Genomic DNA, 16,489 nt, shown 5'->3' on the forward strand with positions numbered 1-16,489 from the left:
AAAGGTCAGCTCTGTGCAGAGACTTTTAAGGAGGCAGTTACATGGAAAAAGAGGCATCCCGACAAACACGCACTGCAGCAAGTCGTTTTTCAGTTGATTTTGTTTTTCCTATTTCACTTGTCTATTTAAAAAATATAAGAATGTTACTAAATTGAAGATTTTTAAAAGCTCAGAGACTTCAAGTTTCATGGAGGAAAAAACAAAAACAAAAAAAAACATGTAAGGCTGAAAGCAAGTAGGTAAAATTATTTCAACTCCGTATTTATCATTTGGTTATAAAAAAAAAATTAAAAAAAAATTACTTGCATTTGAATATTTAAGGAGGCAACAAAAAAAACCATCTACTTTGACCTGCATTATAGTTTTATGACAGCTCCTTTGAGTCAACTATTAACCTTTTGGGTCTTTTAATGCTTTTATTGGGCAATAAAAAAGTAGATCAACAGGATCAACAAACCAGGGACTTACTGCTGGTATGGACTGTGACCACTTGGCTACCAGGTAACTCCTGAAATTGATTATTTCTCAAAAGGAGTATCAGATTTCCTGCCAATTAACTGTAATTTGCAGCCTTTCCATTGTAGTGGGTCAATATTTATTTATGGTTTGGCTGTATATTATTAACAAGTGTGTTTTTTGTCAAACTTTTTAGCTCGGGGAGGATTTGAGGCAAAACTCTTCAAAAACTATGCAAGATTAAAAAAAAAAAAAAAAAAAAATTAATATGAAAATTTTAATATTACAAATGAAGGTATAATTTTCTGAGACATGCTGAAAGATTTAAAAAAAAAAAAAAAAACACACATGGGGGGGAAAAGCAGAAAAGATGCTCGTTATAGCCATGAGAAGTTTCAACATTGAGATCTTTATTAAAGCTCAGTTTTCCATTGTACAAATGTCAGAGTTGAAACTGCATGCAGTGGCTTGGTTTGAGGCACATTACTAAGGAGAATGACCGTTGTTGACCAAAACTTAAAACAAAACAAAAATTATCAGACATAGAATTGCATAACTTAATCTTATTGATATTTCAATTAAATCCAACTACAAAAGTATATGTCTATTATTAGCCGTTTTCTATGGAGACATATGTAACGTAAAATACACAAGGCTGAACAGAGGGAGGAACACTAATAGTTGTTAAGACGAGTTAGGAAAAACATGAATTTTTGCATCAGGAGCACTTTGCCCCTAAAGGTTAAGGATTTAATGGAGGGATGAGAGGCACAAAAACAAACTCTGGAGGCCATGAGAATCACACGAGTGAAATGTCTCTATGCGGTACAATACACTTTTTAAAACTCAGTTAAAACCTGAGCACTGTATTCACTGAGGTCTAAATGACGGGACTAGAGATTATGTGACACGCTGGATGTCCTGACAGCACACAACAGAAATTTAAAGAAGCAGTAATGCCTTTCTGCGACACAGTGAACTGATGCTGGAGATGGCAACAAACAGCACATGACCTTTGACACTAGTGACACTCTTGCGTTGAAGTTCGCACTGGATGAATCGTTGTGTTGCTAAACCACAGAGACTTCATGGGTTTTAAAAGACAAAATGTGCACCAAAAAAAAAAAAAAAAAATGTGCCCCCGCACCACAAAAGAGCAGCCAAATCATGGTGACGTGACAACAGCAATTGACACAATGTGGTTATAAACTCTACTGTACTTTATAATTTTGTTATTAGTCCTCTTGCCTTTTTATTCTTCTTCATCGTCATCATAAAAAGCATACATATTGCAGCATGAGGAGAAACGGTGTTGAATCCTCCTTTCTGGAAACACCAAGAGTCCAGGTCAGGTCACGCGAAAGAAAACCCCAAAACAACAGAACGGGCACATACAAAGTTACCCATCGCACGGCCTCTTCCACAGCTGCACATTTAGCCACTATACTGAAGCTATCCTCGGCTGCACTGCCGTCTGTCTGTGATGGGTACAGCAACAGGTCAACAGGTCAACAGCTCTAGTCAAACAAATGTAGCTTGGAGAAGATGGTCAGGAACCCACAATGTTAGAGATCACGTCATATTCTACTTTTGGCAAAACGAAAAGCTTTAAAAAAAAAAAAATGTCGATTGGTCACAGAGGCGGTCTGTTCAGACAGCCTTCGTCGTAGCACAGTATACAGGCAGAAAGTGAAAATGAACAGAGAGGATAGTCTTAGGCTGAGAACATTCTTACCTACAAAAACATCGGACAAAAAAAAAAAAAAAAGCTTTTTTTTTTTTTTTCAAACTCCTACTTCTGCTGTTTTTTTTCTTTTCATGACACTATTGTTTTCTTTGTTTTTGTTGTGTTTTACTGATCCTATAAAGCATCCTGAGGCACGGAAGTCCAATTACTGAACTTTCACAGCTTCTCGCTGCTTGCCTTTCGTGGTTTATGTCACGAAAGGAAGCAGCAATTGACCATTTCATCGGAGCGAGGAAATACTTTGTTGTACATGAATCAAAAATTACAATATATTATCAATAACCGACATGAATCAATCCCCTATCGCCAAAAATATTAAGACCGGGGAGGAGTGGTGGGGAGAGCAGCGCAGTGGCGCCGTTGTACGTGCGCCCGTCACAGTACAGTCTGCCCTCCGTGGGAATGTTGAAGAGAGGGAGGGAGGTACATAGGGAGGTGGAGGTGCTGGAGGGGGGATGGGGGGGGGGGGGGGAGTAAAGGAGGAAGGACAGTAAAGGAGAGCAGTTCAGCAGCCCTCTCTGATGAGTGTGTTTGTGCATTGTGTGTGAGTGTGTGTCCTATCGGTATGGAAACGGGTTGTGTTTTTATTCCCACTCTGTGGTGGCGGGCGGTTTGGAGGTCAGATCGTACATGACTCTGGAGATGCCCGGGATTTTCTTGATCTCATTTACCATCTTCAGCACCACCTGAGGAGACAGACAACAGGACACGTGACCCTTCAAACACTGAACTACAGAGAAAAGTGCTCTTCGCTCCAATAACACTCGATCATTTTCAATCCCCAAACAGAAGCTAGGTATCCATGACGATGATGTAACGACACCAAATCTGGTTAAAGCCCAAGTGTCGACATTGAACCCCGGTGTACCTCCTCTGGGATATGGTTGCCCGGCATGGCAGGGATGCCCGTCATGAAGTCGCTGGTGATGAAGGTGCGGACCACCACGGAGCGCCGGCAGGACGGCTGCTTTTGCAGAGGGTCTCGGTCAAAGTGCAGAGGGGTGAGGATCACCGGCATCTGGCTGATCTTACCGGAGTAGCCTGAAGTTCAAAGGAGGCAAACGAAAGTTTAGCGTAAGTGTTTCTTTCCGCCAAATGTCATCATTTCTCTATTTATGGGTGGACTGGGGAAAACGGCCGTTGTAACGACTCGTGCTATCAATTATATAGTCAAAGAAATCTTTGTGTGGGTAGTCAGATAGCAGTGGTCTTACTGTATAAACCAACTCCTGATGGTGTAATCATATTACTGTGTCTTCTTGGTCCATCATTTGCATTTTGTACCGTACACTAACAAACTAAACAACTTCGCTGTGGTTTGAATGTGCAGAAACGTTTTGAATTCATCAAATTCTTTCTCCATTAGATAAATAGGATTTGGCACACATGGATATTAATTGCATAACATGATCTATATTAGAAAGGGACCATTCAAAAACTGTCAACATACAGAAACATGATGTTCAAATTCAACCCTTTTTTTTTTTGTTATTATTTTTAATGCGTACTGCCAGATGACAAGCTTATTCATTATGATGATTATTCACTAATGTAAATATATATAATAAAAAAAATAGAGCAAATTCCTCTCACCAGAGAAGGTACATTTCAGAAATGTCTGCTAGTCTCTTATCTTTCTTGTATTTGGTCACCCATTTGAGTCGAGACTGAATTACTTTACGGGCTTCCTGTTGAAACTGAATAAATCACTGCACTTGTCTTAATGTGCACAAGGAACATTGTGTACTTTGTTTCTTCATTTTTGTGTGATGCCACTGCATGTTTACAAACAAGTTCAAATATTTGTATAGACTTCAGTCTCTGATTTATTGAAGTTCACATAACACCTTCCCATTTGTAATCCCCAAAAACACAGGTCTTTAAATGACACACACACACACACACACACACACACACACACACACACACACACACACACACACACACACACACACACACACACACACACTTACCAGACTCTCTAAGAATAGAATGAGCTACAAAGTCAGCCTGTCTGAGCGCGCTCAGAACGCCTGTGGTCAGGAAAGTGGGAGTAATGTCTGTTGGTGGCTCCTTCACGTGGGACCCAAACACATACACAACTCTGGAACGAGGAGAAACATGAATGAACGAATGGGTTCGTAAAGTCTCCAGGTGATTGTCTTCAACACATTGTAAGGTTTTTCTAATCACCGAGGACAGACAGATTTGTGGATTTACCTATTGATGCTATGGCACATGCGAGGGATGAGTCTGGCCAGGAACATGAGCGATTCCCAGTGTGGAGATTCTTTACTTGTGATGCCGCAAACGTAACTGTAGGACCGGCAATCACCCTGAGACACGGACAGAAAATCCTGTTTTTACTATAAAGTCTTTACAAAGCTGCAAAACATACAGTGAGAGCATAAGTGCAAGTACAAAAAAATGTTTTTGTTTTTTTTTGTGTGTTAAATAAACTTTCCACTTTTAGCAAAATAAAGCTGCCTGTTTTTGTCTCGTCTCCCATCTGCCCCTCAATCTGAGGTTTAGAGCAAATTTAAACTGGCTGGCTTCAAACAGGAAGTGACATACACACACCTCTCGTGGCTGGCTGGATGTAACGTCTGGGTGAGAAAGCCAGTCATGACCATCCTCCTTTCTAACCAACACTAAGGGTCAGGATTTAACAAATGGAAAGTGGTTTCTCTTTGAGTCATATTTCTACCGAACACACCCTTTCCTCTGCTAAAAGAGAGAAAGAAGAACCAGGAGGACAGAATTGGAGAAGCTCTGTATGGGTGTGTTCGTGGTTGACCACTAAATTTCAGTTACAGCTCAACAAGAGACAAACAGCCGGTGACACGCACTGTCTGCCTCCCGAGTACACAAGGATTCTCTACATATATGCAACAGCTCACATCTCCCAAACAGTTTCTCTATAATTAGACAAACCTGTAAAACTCCTTCAGAGTTGGGCCTTCAAGAGGCCACTTCAGCAGGACGACTGTAACTCTACTCTGAAGAGAAGCTCAGTGTAACGCAACTAAAGTCCATCATTAAGATATAAATAGACAAACCTCAACCTTAAAACTGCTGAAAACAGGGCAGACAACAGACGACCAAAAAAAAAAAACCCCAAAAAACAAACAAACCCAGAGTGACTGATTAGTTTTGACGCACTGTTGGATCAACCTCCTTACCTGGACGCCGACAGTTTTGATGGGCAGCAGGAAGGCATTGAGTGAATGAAGGCTGGTGATCTGCATGAGCTTCTCCTCCTCCTCATCCGACATGCACGACTTGACTCTCTGCAGCAAGGCGTGGGGCTGGAGACCAGAGGAACAGAGAAGCAGCTTGTAAAGGTGGAGAGGAAGGGGCAGAAACCAGCCTCATACCGACAAATGCAGTTTGAAGGCGTGACTTTAGAAAACATGGACGTTTCCCTGCACTGCCCCCAATTTATTTTTTAAACCAAGTCAAGTCAGCTTTGTCAACAAAATCCAGATCCATAACATACTTTAACTTTGAAACCTTGCATGTACAACTGTTCCTCATGATGAGGCCTTATTTTGTGCTGTCAGACAACGAGCAGCCAACACATGAAGGCCAACTTGTTTTGTTGATCTTTCATCTGACCACATACAAGTTCTCCATTTGAGATTAAAGATTGAGATTTCAGGGTGATCTGGAAAAAAAAAATGTCCCCCTCCCCCTTGCATGGCAGCTCGATTAGTGTTTCATGCGTGTGTGAATGGGTTAATGGGGAAAAAGTGTAAAGTGCTTTCAGACTGCAAAGGCGATGAAGTGCTATACAAGTGCAGACCATTTACCATTTAGTAGCTAAATGAAACACAGGAAACCATAAACCAACTACACAGAATATTTTATAAATGATCCCAGTTATTTAGCAGTCACTCCAATGTGACCAACCAGCCAGCAGAGGCTGCACATTATTATTAATAATAATAATGGTTTTTTTTTATTAATAATAAAAAAATTATTAATATTATGCAATATTAATTATTAATGTTATTATTATAATTATATATTAACTCCATAATTAAACCAGGCAGAACAAACGCAGACGGATGTCCTCTCATTTTGTGCGTAGGCAGCTTTCACTTAACCGTTTCTTTATGAGCATCTGTATTGCTTGATGCTGTGACTGTTCCGAGTTTATTTCTTAGATGAAACAGCATCTGACAAAGTTGCTGATAGATCAAGTCACAGTAATAAATGAGCCGGCCGATGCACCGTTTATGTTCATACAGCATTTTAAAATGACCACATTCGTCAACGGTAGCTTGTGATGCTTTGAAGCTGGTTTACTTCTCAGGCTTCTGAAGTACAGAAGCTCAACATGTTACACATTATTTGTAACGTGTTGATTCAGTGAAAACACTTGTAGAGTTTTGCCCTGCATCTGTCTTTGATTTGTTTGGATCTGTGGACCTTGAATATCTGACATCAAAAAAAAAAAAAAAAAAAAAAAAAACTCTAACTCAGGGAAGTGTTTTCCGTCATCCGTGATTAAACTCAAGAATGCGCACGCTTCAGTACAACCACCGGCGCATCGATTCGGTCTGAACTATGTGTGGAGGGTCGTCATCCAAACTTTGCAGAAGAAAAAGAAAAGAGGATGTCAGACGTGCCCCGTGATTAATATCTTGCCTTCAGATGGAATGAAATGAATTAGAAAGCAGTTACACTGACAGACATTAGTCATTCGATTCTTCTGTACTTCACTGACCTTTTTGACACTCGCAGAGAAGTCCGTAACAATTTTGAGGATGTTGTTTGTTTCAGCAAAATCCTTACAGATGTAAGGCTCCTCTGCACAAATCACTCTGATGGACAAACCGGGACCTAAAGAAGAGAGAGAGAGAGAGAGACAGAGAGAATCATTGATTGGCAGATATACACATGGTGATTCGTTAAAAAGCAGCACAGCTTTGACTGATTGATGAAGTAACCAGGTGCATGATGGAGAGGAGGCTGATGAAGCGGGAAGACACTAGCCGAGAGAGACAACGAAACAATAATCAGCAAACCTTATACGTTTTGTAAAGGTGAGTCAGAGCAGTCACATCACAAGCAGTGGTTGTTTATGTACTTGCCAGGGAAAGGATGCCGAGAGACAATCTCCTCTGGCAGGCCCAGCTCCCTCCCCAGCGCTCGGACCTCATCTTTATGGAAATCTTTCAGTGGTTCAATTACTTTTCCCTGGAGGATTACAAAGGAGTGGAATCAGCAGTGCTACAGTGGAGGAGGGAGGGAGGGATACATGCCGAGGTGTTGCATAGTTGTGCATTTATGCGAAAGGGCTGAGCGAAACAACAGGAGCGCCAAAACAGTCGATAACCATTTAATAAGACAAAGAATGAAATGTCCGACACCGAAGCTCCTCTGAATTCTGGTGTAATACACGTGAATGTTTTGCGACGTTCAAGTCTGCTCCAAACTGCAACAGCAGCCGAACAGTCTGGTTGGCCACAGAGGTCCTGCGGCATGTTTAGTTATGATCACAGTGAATTTAGTTCACTACAGAATTAAAAGATTCTGCGATCGACGCGCTTGACTGTCAGCTGATCGATGTACCCACTTCACTGAATAGAATAACTGCACTCTGAAGCGGCTTTATGAATCAAAGAAATCGAACAGGTTAGTGTTTTGTGTCTGCACGTGTACCTCATCTCGGAGCTTGCGGATCAGCTCGGTGTCGTTGTGGTGTGTTTTGATGACCTCGGCTTTGCCGCTGGCGAGAGGACAGGCACTCTCGATGAGATCGGGCCTCAGGGTACCCTGGGCCAGTAAAACCTCCTCCGGCTTCAGATTCATCTCTCCGATCACTTCGTTTGCCACCTGTGGGAGAAACACAATTCACAAAGGCAGATTAAACTGACTGATGCAAACTAATTTGTATCGAAGAATTCAGCCAAGCTGACAATGTGCAACATGTTGTTGGTCATTTGTTAATAAGCTGGCACGTTCAATTACAAGTGTAGTCCAAATAAAAATGTATTATTTCCATAACAGAATGACTTAAAAGGCCAGAACTCACTTTGACAAACGTGTCTCCAATGATTTTCCTTTTCTCCTCGGGGTTGGTGGTCATATTCAGGGTCTTGCTGATGCGTTTCCGTGGCGTCCTGTCCTCCTCAGAGATGGGAAGGGTTGTCGTTCCATTGTAGAAGGTGTGTGCTGCATTTACCACTGAAGGATGCAACATATTTGAGAGGAGAAAGGCAGATACATACACAGCAGAAAGTAAGTACGATGTTGTAATAGTTCTGTAGCCGAACAAATTTTCATCACCAATTTCGTCCAAAACTGTCAAAAATAAAGACAAGTAGTCATGGAATAACAATATAAAGTGCAATAAAAGAAGAACAAATAAATGTCTTATTTCTCTTCATTAGGAGGACCTAGTAACTTCTGCAGCAACGTTGTATCACAGGACTAGCAGGGCTTTGGGCGTTACCCTTGAGTTTGATGCCCAGCTTGGTGAGGGCCTCCTCCACACTCTGACTCTCTCTCTTTCTCATGAAGCCGTTGTCGATGTGAACTGCTATCACCTGGTCCTGGTTCAGAGCCTTGTTGAGGAGGGCTGTGCAAACTGTCGAGTCTACTCCACCACTCAGTAGCACCTGAGGAGATCATCAGAAACAACATCTTTAGAGGCGACATCTGCCGGACTGGGATCCAATCAGAATCTGAACAACAGGTTCATCACAGGTTTTCCATTAAATCAACTGTATACGAGTATTTTTAGCTTCTCACTTCCGCAGTCATACACACATCTGGTGTTTCATGTGTTGGCAGGCTGTAAAATATAAAGTCAATTGAAGAGATGATTACAGCCGTGACACTGCTTTACATTTAATTAGCTGAAGACCAGCTCCTGGGAGTCATCCAAAATACCCATAATCGCTGCAGGAACAAGCTACGGCAGAATCAGAGTACAGGAACAGATAGTGATAAATGGATCTCGCGGACTCTACTTGAGGAGCATGAAACAGTAGAAATGCTGTGCTTCCAGCCCCTTTTACCACATTCATTTATCGCTTTCACACTCCCCTGAGATGAAGCCCACTTTGAAGCCGCTCGGGGAGTCGACTACCTCTTTCCAGATAGAACAGGGTTTAATTTGAGAGTTTAATTGGTTCTACTTAACTTCCCACCACGGCTGCTGCTGCCGTCACCATTTCTTGAGCGGCTACCACACTTCACACTTACTCAGGCTTCAGATTTTTTTTTTTTTGTCAAATTATCTCCCATAATAAGATCAAATGTGTCAAGACAATACCCTCCTCAGATTTCTTGGATTTTTAAGGTCGTGACTCTGTCCTAAAAACGGGTTAAGATAATAACAAACTCTTTGACCAGCTTCACTCACCAGCACTTTAGACTTGTCCACTTTTTCTCGGATTTCATTGATGCAGGCCTGTTGGCGGTTCTGTACAGTGAAGTTACTCGTGCATCCTGCGATCTCAAACAGGAAGTTGCGCAGCATCTCCGTGCCTCGCTCCGTTAAGTCGACCTCGGGGTGAAACTGTGTCCCGTACAGCTTCTTCTGTTCGTTAGCGACCCCTGGTAGAAAAGCAGATGTGATGAGTGGACTGTTAACACTGCCACTTATCCTCTCTTAATGCTACTTGTACAGATTACATTTGTACAAAACTAGGACTAACATGAGCCAAAAGGATGATTTCAGACAGGCGAAACAACTTTACTACTCAAAATACAGCATCTCTCACATAGGCTGTCACATGTAAATACACCAATACAGCCTGAAGTCTTCTAATGTTTAAAAAAAACATGCACTTTTTTTTTTTTTTTTTTTTTTACAACTTGCGCAATAGTCTATGACCCCAATCTAGTTTTAGATGATGTTAACCGGGGACACACTGCAGCCTCTCTTGTGCGCTGCTCACCAGCAATGATGTTCCCTGATTGGGCCACCACTTTAAAGCCATCGGCCACTTTGTCCACACTGTCTCCATGGGTCAGCAGGACCAGTTCCTCCTTCTGAAGGCCTCTGATAAGATAAGACACACACACAAAGACGTAAGAGGAAGCTACATAGTGTTCATTTATATGGTAGTTATATGTATACAGTTAGTTTTAAGTGGGTTAAATGTGCAGAGCGGACAGTAATAAATGACGGCAGCCTTTCTTTTTAGACTTTACAGTATTTGTGTAATAACCAGGAGAACTATAGGACCGCTGTAATGCTTCTGCAGTTTATATTAATGCTTCTGCAGTTTATGTAGTAAATATGGCACTGGGACAAAGCAGTTGGGCAGCAGTCGTGTTTTTCCACACCGTCTGCAACACTTTGTCCTCATTTACTCGGGACAAGGGACAGCACTGCATGGTCACCCGCACAGAAGTTCATTTTTGGGGTTTGACAGTACAGCAGTTTAAATTGCCACAAGATTAATACAGTAAATTGCAAACGGATTTTCTTGCTGATTTATATTAACAAAATAAGTGTTTCTGTTTCTAGCTGACCAACATTGAAGGTGTCAAATGTTACAAAAATAATTACTCTCTAAAAGCCCAACAATGTGCCATCAGAGGTTGCGCGCACACACACACACGCACGCACGCACGCACGCACGCACGCACGCACGCACGCACACACACACACACACACACACACACACACACACACACACACACACTACTGGGCTCCATATTCTGTTGAATATATTGTATATGATCGTGCAGAGGCTTGTGCAATAGAAATCCACTGAAATTCCTGATCAGGCCACAGAAACTGATGCCTTGCAGAATACAGTGTGAGAACATGAAGCTTCGGTCAGCAACTAACAACTGCAGAAAGGAGTTCATCTGCAGCGGTCCACTGTGGACCACAACACTTTCCATGTAGATAAAATGAATGATCCAATTAAAGGCTTTAGCAGTCAGCAAAAATATTCAAGTTTTGAAAATACACAACAAACTCCATCCTCCAGCCGCAGCATGCACTGGCAAACACCAGATGAAGGGATGGTGTTGGTCAATTAGAGAAGGAAAAAAAAAAAAGGCTTTATCACCCACACCTTGTTTGTTGTTAAAGCAATAATGCCTCCAGAGGATACAATTTCTTTCTACACTGTGTGTTCATCCATGCTGTTCTTGCACCGAGTAGGTCTGTATGTTCAATCCCCAGTGACAAAGTTTAAGTATGAAAACAATCATTATACTCGCATGTATATATATATATATATATATATATATATATATATATATATATATATATATATATATATATATATGACATAAAAACACACAAAAGAAAACCTCTTGCTGTTCACCGTACCTGAAAAGAGAACAAGTGTTGTCCAGCCCGATACTGAACACCCCATCCTCCCTTACACTCTTTTTGTGGACTGTGCCGCCAAAAACTTTATTCATCATCTGTAACACACACACACACACACACACACACACAGCAGAGTTAACGCATGGACACAGACTTCGTTACAGTACGATTTCAAGTGATTATAAACGTGCCTACAGTGTGCGCAGAAAGGTGCTCGAGAAGATGCCGGTTTTAATTTTCCAGCTAGCTGCAAAATGAGTGAGTAAGACTCTCGTCTTCCTTGGCCGGTGTCAAAGTACCCTTGAAGAGGCACAGGAGAGCTGAGGGGTCGTAATGTGCCGCTACTCAGAGGCGAAGAATGGTTTGGCTGATCACAAAAAAAAAAAAAAAATCCTACCGTCATGTTTTCTTTTTTTTATTGTGTGTATACATGCATAATACAGATACCTGCATCCCATAGCAGATCCCGAGGACAGGCTTTCCTATAGTGAATATAGCAGGGTCGAACCAGGGGGCGTCTTCTGCATACACAGAGGCAGGACCTCCTGAAATAATGATAGCCCTACAGGTGTGGGGGAAAAGGAGAGAAAACAATCAAGTCAGTGTCGCAGCTTTAACTCTTTAATATTGACCGAATAGAGTCGTACAAATGCCGAGAGGCGTAAAACGACGCGTTTCTCATTCTCACCTGTAGCCCTGTTCTCTGATAGCGAAGGCCGGGGTCTCCAAGGGGAGGATCTCCGAACGTACACACAGCTCTCGCACACGTCTGTCAATCACTTTCCCATACTGGGCCCCTGCGTCCAGGATCGCCACCGCCCCCTCGCATGACCCATTCTGCTCCGCGCTGTTGATCTCCAGCTGTGGACACGCGTTTAGAAAAAAAATAAATAAATAAATAAAAATACATCATCTTATCGTGTTCTTTACATGCGAGTCTTTGCTCAGAAAATGCAGTCCGAAGTGGAACCGTGAAGATTTCCCTGATGCAAAGAGGCATCCCGAAGCAGACGTGGAGGATTCAGGACACAATCACACCGAGTTGGGAACCAATTCTTTCGTGCTCTGCGTCTGACCTCTCCGCGGGAACACGTGATCCCACCGGGCCTGACGTGATTACCGACATGTGAGCTGGAGCGCAGACAAACAGCCGGTCTCGTGAAACGTGGTGAGATAATTAAACCCGTCAGCACAGATCACATGAAACCCACAAGTTCGTCCCTGGTTATGAGCGAGGACCCGTCCACCTCTGAGCAGGTTTCACCGGTTCGGTCCAACACCTCGACACACCTCTGTACGTTTGTCATTCACACGGATGCGACTTTGAGAAACAAAAAAGGTTTTGTCCCAGAACCGGAGTGATCACAGACTAAACATGTGCAGCAAGAAGAGAAACACGAGCCCACGTGGTTAGTGCAAACTAATTTGGGTTTCCCACCACCTAGGATATAGGAGATAGGAGATAGGAGATAGGAGATAGGAGATAACCCTTAAAACACAATTTCGGTGACGACGGGAGATGAAGCAGGATAACAACAAGAAAAATGCCCCATCGTTTCAGAGCGAGCTTTACTAGATCAGCTGATACCAGTAGTAGTAGTAGTTGTAGTAGTAGTAGTAGTTGTAGCAGTAATAATTGTAGTTGTTGTAGTTGTAGTAGTTGTTGTTGTAGTTGTTGCAGTTGTAGTAGCAGTTGTAGTTGTAGTTGCAGTTGTAGTAGTAGTTGTAGTTATGTTGTAGTAGTTGTAGTTTTGTTGTAGTAGTTTTGTTGTAGTAGTTGTAGTTTTGTTGTAGTAGTTGTAGTTTTGTTGTTGTAGTTTTGTTGTAGTAGTTTTGTTGTAGTAGTTGTAGTTTAGTTGTAGTAGTTGTAGTTTTGTTGTAGTAGTTGTAGTTTTGTTGTTGTAGTTTTGTTGTAGTAGTTGTAGTTTTGTTGTAGTAGTTTTGTTGTAGTAGTTGTAGTTTAGTTGTAGTAGTTTTGTTGTAGTAGTTGTAGTTTTGTTGTTGTAGTTTAGTAGTTGTAGTTTAGTTAGAGTTTAGTTGTAGTTTAGTTAGAGTTTAGTTGTAGTTTAGTTGCAGTTGTAGTTTAGCTGTAGTTTTGTTGTTGTAGTTTAGTTGCAGTTGTAGTTTTGTTGTTGTAGTTTAGTTGTAGTTTAGTAGTTGTAGTTTAGTTTTGTTGTTGTAGTTTAGTAGTTGTAGTTTAGTTTTGTTGTTGTAGTTTAGTTTTGTTGTTGTAGTTTTGTTGTAGTTTTGTTGTTGTAGTTTTGTTGTCACACCGGTGACCGCAAGTTGGCTCCTACTAGCTTAGTGACGACGTTAGCAGACTGACAGCTGACGTCGTGTGAAACACATGAAGTTGACCAACAGGATCAAAGTTAATCTTTCTCTAAATAAAAAAGACCAAATGTTTCTTCTGTCTGAACTCAGTAAAGTCTGACTAGCCGGCTACATCTAGCTAACGTAGTTGCTATGTAGCGAGCTAGCGCCCCGACAGAATAAACATGGTCGTTAGCACGTTAGCAGCGCTAGGCTAAAACCCACGCGGTGCTCGGAGCTGAAGGGTCTTTGGGGGGAGAGGAGGAGGAGAGGAGGAGGAGAGGAGGAGGAGATCCACCATATAAAGATTAAAATAAAAAAGGCAACCACGTTTGGTGGCGACATAACAGAAAAGATGTTTGAGGCTAAACACCATGAAAACATTACATCCGGCTAATTAGCAGCTACGAGCTGCTCGTGTGCTGCTCCTCACTGCTCCTCCTCACTGCTCCTCCTCACTCCTCCTCACTGCTCCTCATCTCGGTTTAAGATCCACAACTTCCCCCCCCCACACACACAGGCCCCTGTTACAACCATCCAGGGTGCCGGGCTCTCCCTCCACCTCCTCCTCCACCTCCTCCTCCTCCCGGTACCGGAGAGAAGCGCTCACCTTGCTGTCTCCGTTGCACAGAGCCATGGAGGTCTTCTTCTTCTTCTTCTGGAGGACTGAAGCTCCTCGTCGCCTCGGTGTCCCGGAGAGAGAGAGAGAGAGAGAGCTGCTGCTAGCTGCCGGCTCGGCGCGCCGACTGCTGTTGGGAAAAGCGAAACTAGCTCGTCGGGTGTTTGAAGATGTCACGGACTCCTCTTCTCCTCCTCCTCTTTCTCCTCCTCCTCCTTCTTCTTCTTCTCCTCCTCCTCCGGGCTGGACTGGGGACAACTTTCACTGGTGGAGCTAAATAAACATGTCTGTGTTTCATGGGTGGAGCAAAGTTAAATTCACACCAAAAAAAAAAAAAAAAAAACAGAAAGGGGCCCCGTGGGGGGACTGGTCTTTGTAGGACTGGTCTTTGGTCTTTGGAGGACTGGTCTTTGGAGGACTGGTCTTTGGTCTTTGGAGGACTGGTCTTTGTAGGACTGGTCTTTGGTCTTTGGAGGACTGGTCTTTGGAGGACTGGTCTTTGGAGGACTGGACTGGTCTTTGGAGGACTGGTCTTTGGTCTTTGGAGGACTGGTCTTTGGAGGACTGGTCTTTGGAGGACTGGACTGGTCTTTGGAGGACTGGTCTTTGGTCTTTGGAGGACTGGTCTTTGGAGGACTGGTCTTTGGTCTTTGTAGGACTGGTCTTTGTAGGACTGGTCTTTGTAGGACTGTTTTTTGTAGGACTGGTCTTTGGAGGACTGGTCTTTGGTCTTTGTAGGACTGGTCTTTGGTCTTTGTAGGACTGGTCTTTGTAGGACTGGTCTTTGGTCTTTGTAGGACTGGACTCATTCCTATTTTATTAAGCTTTTAAATACGCATGTAATTCATTTTTGGCTGGACCACTAAGTATTAAGAGTTAGGGATCCATGGAGAACAAAGGGCTTGTGGGTTATACATCTAAGGAGCCTATATATATATACATAGAGATATATACTAACCACATACAACCTTAAATGCTTTTATTTTTATTTTATATATACATAGAGATATATACTAACCACATACATCCTTAAATGCTTTTATTTTTTATTTTATATATATACATATACATATACATAGAGATATATACTAACCACATACATCCTTAAATGCTTTTATTTTTATTTTATATATATATATATATATATATATACATAGAGATATATACTAACCACATACATCCTTAAATGCTTTTATTTTTATTTTATATATATATATATACATAGAGATATATACTAACCACATACATCCTTAAATGCTTTTATTTTTTATTTTATATATATACATATACATAGAGATATATACTAACCACATACATCCTTAAATGCTTTTATTTTTATTTTATATATATATATATACATAGAGATATATACTAACCACATACATCCTTAAATGCTTTTATTTTTTATTTTATATATATACATATACATAGAGATATATACTAACCACATACATCCTTAAATGCTTTTATTTTTATTTTATATATATATATACATAGAGATATATACTAACCACATACATCCTTAAATGCTTTTATTTTTATTTTATATATACATATACATAGAGATATATACTAACCACATACAACCTTAAATGCTTTTATTTTTATTTTATATATATATATATATACATAGAGATATATACTAACCACATACATCCTTAAATGCTTTTATTTTTATTTTATATATATATATATATATATATACATAGAGATATATACTAACCACATACATCTTAAATGCTTTTATTTTTATTTTATATATATATATATATATATATATATATATATATATATATACTAACCACATACATCCTTAAATGCTTCTATTTTAATTTTATATATATATATATATATACATAGAGATATATACTAACCACATACATCTTTAAATGCTTTTATTTTTATTTTATTTTTGTCCTCACCACACTAGACAAATCAGTTTCTCAAGGCAAAACTGTGGATGAGAACATCAAAATATATTCTCTACAGATTCCAATGAGAAAATGTTTGTTTAAAAAAACAAACACACAGGCCAAAGTCT

General features: G+C 41.0%; 2 protein-coding genes across 2 annotated transcripts; both read right to left on the reverse strand.

The window, feature by feature from the left end:
* Positions 1 to 845: 845 nt before the first annotated feature.
* gmps (guanine monophosphate synthase) lies at positions 846 to 14,721 on the reverse strand. Its single transcript, XM_069147594.1, has 16 exons — positions 14,440 to 14,721; positions 12,205 to 12,377; positions 11,964 to 12,078; positions 11,514 to 11,611; positions 10,120 to 10,223; positions 9,582 to 9,775; positions 8,667 to 8,832; positions 8,247 to 8,398; positions 7,874 to 8,047; positions 7,303 to 7,408; positions 6,936 to 7,051; positions 5,386 to 5,511; positions 4,424 to 4,539; positions 4,177 to 4,307; positions 3,072 to 3,244; positions 846 to 2,889 (listed from the first exon to the last, which is right to left on the reverse strand). Exons 1-16 carry the CDS (start codon positions 14,464 to 14,466, stop codon positions 2,788 to 2,790), a joined length of 2,073 nt encoding a protein of 690 aa, XP_069003695.1. The 5' UTR covers positions 14,467 to 14,721; the 3' UTR covers positions 846 to 2,787.
* LOC138197502 (uncharacterized) lies at positions 14,622 to 15,257 on the reverse strand. The gene is made up of 2 exons (XM_069148377.1): positions 14,868 to 15,257; positions 14,622 to 14,735 (listed from the first exon to the last, which is right to left on the reverse strand). Exons 1-2 carry the CDS (start codon positions 15,255 to 15,257, stop codon positions 14,622 to 14,624), a joined length of 504 nt encoding a protein of 167 aa, XP_069004478.1.
* Positions 15,258 to 16,489: the final 1,232 nt, after the last annotated feature.

The sequence above is a fragment of the Embiotoca jacksoni genome, unplaced genomic scaffold (genome assembly GCF_022577435.1).
Source record: "Embiotoca jacksoni isolate LCO1_2020_lvr unplaced genomic scaffold, fEmbJac1.0.p SCAF_14, whole genome shotgun sequence".
Lineage (NCBI taxonomy): Eukaryota > Metazoa > Chordata > Actinopteri > Embiotocidae > Embiotoca > Embiotoca jacksoni.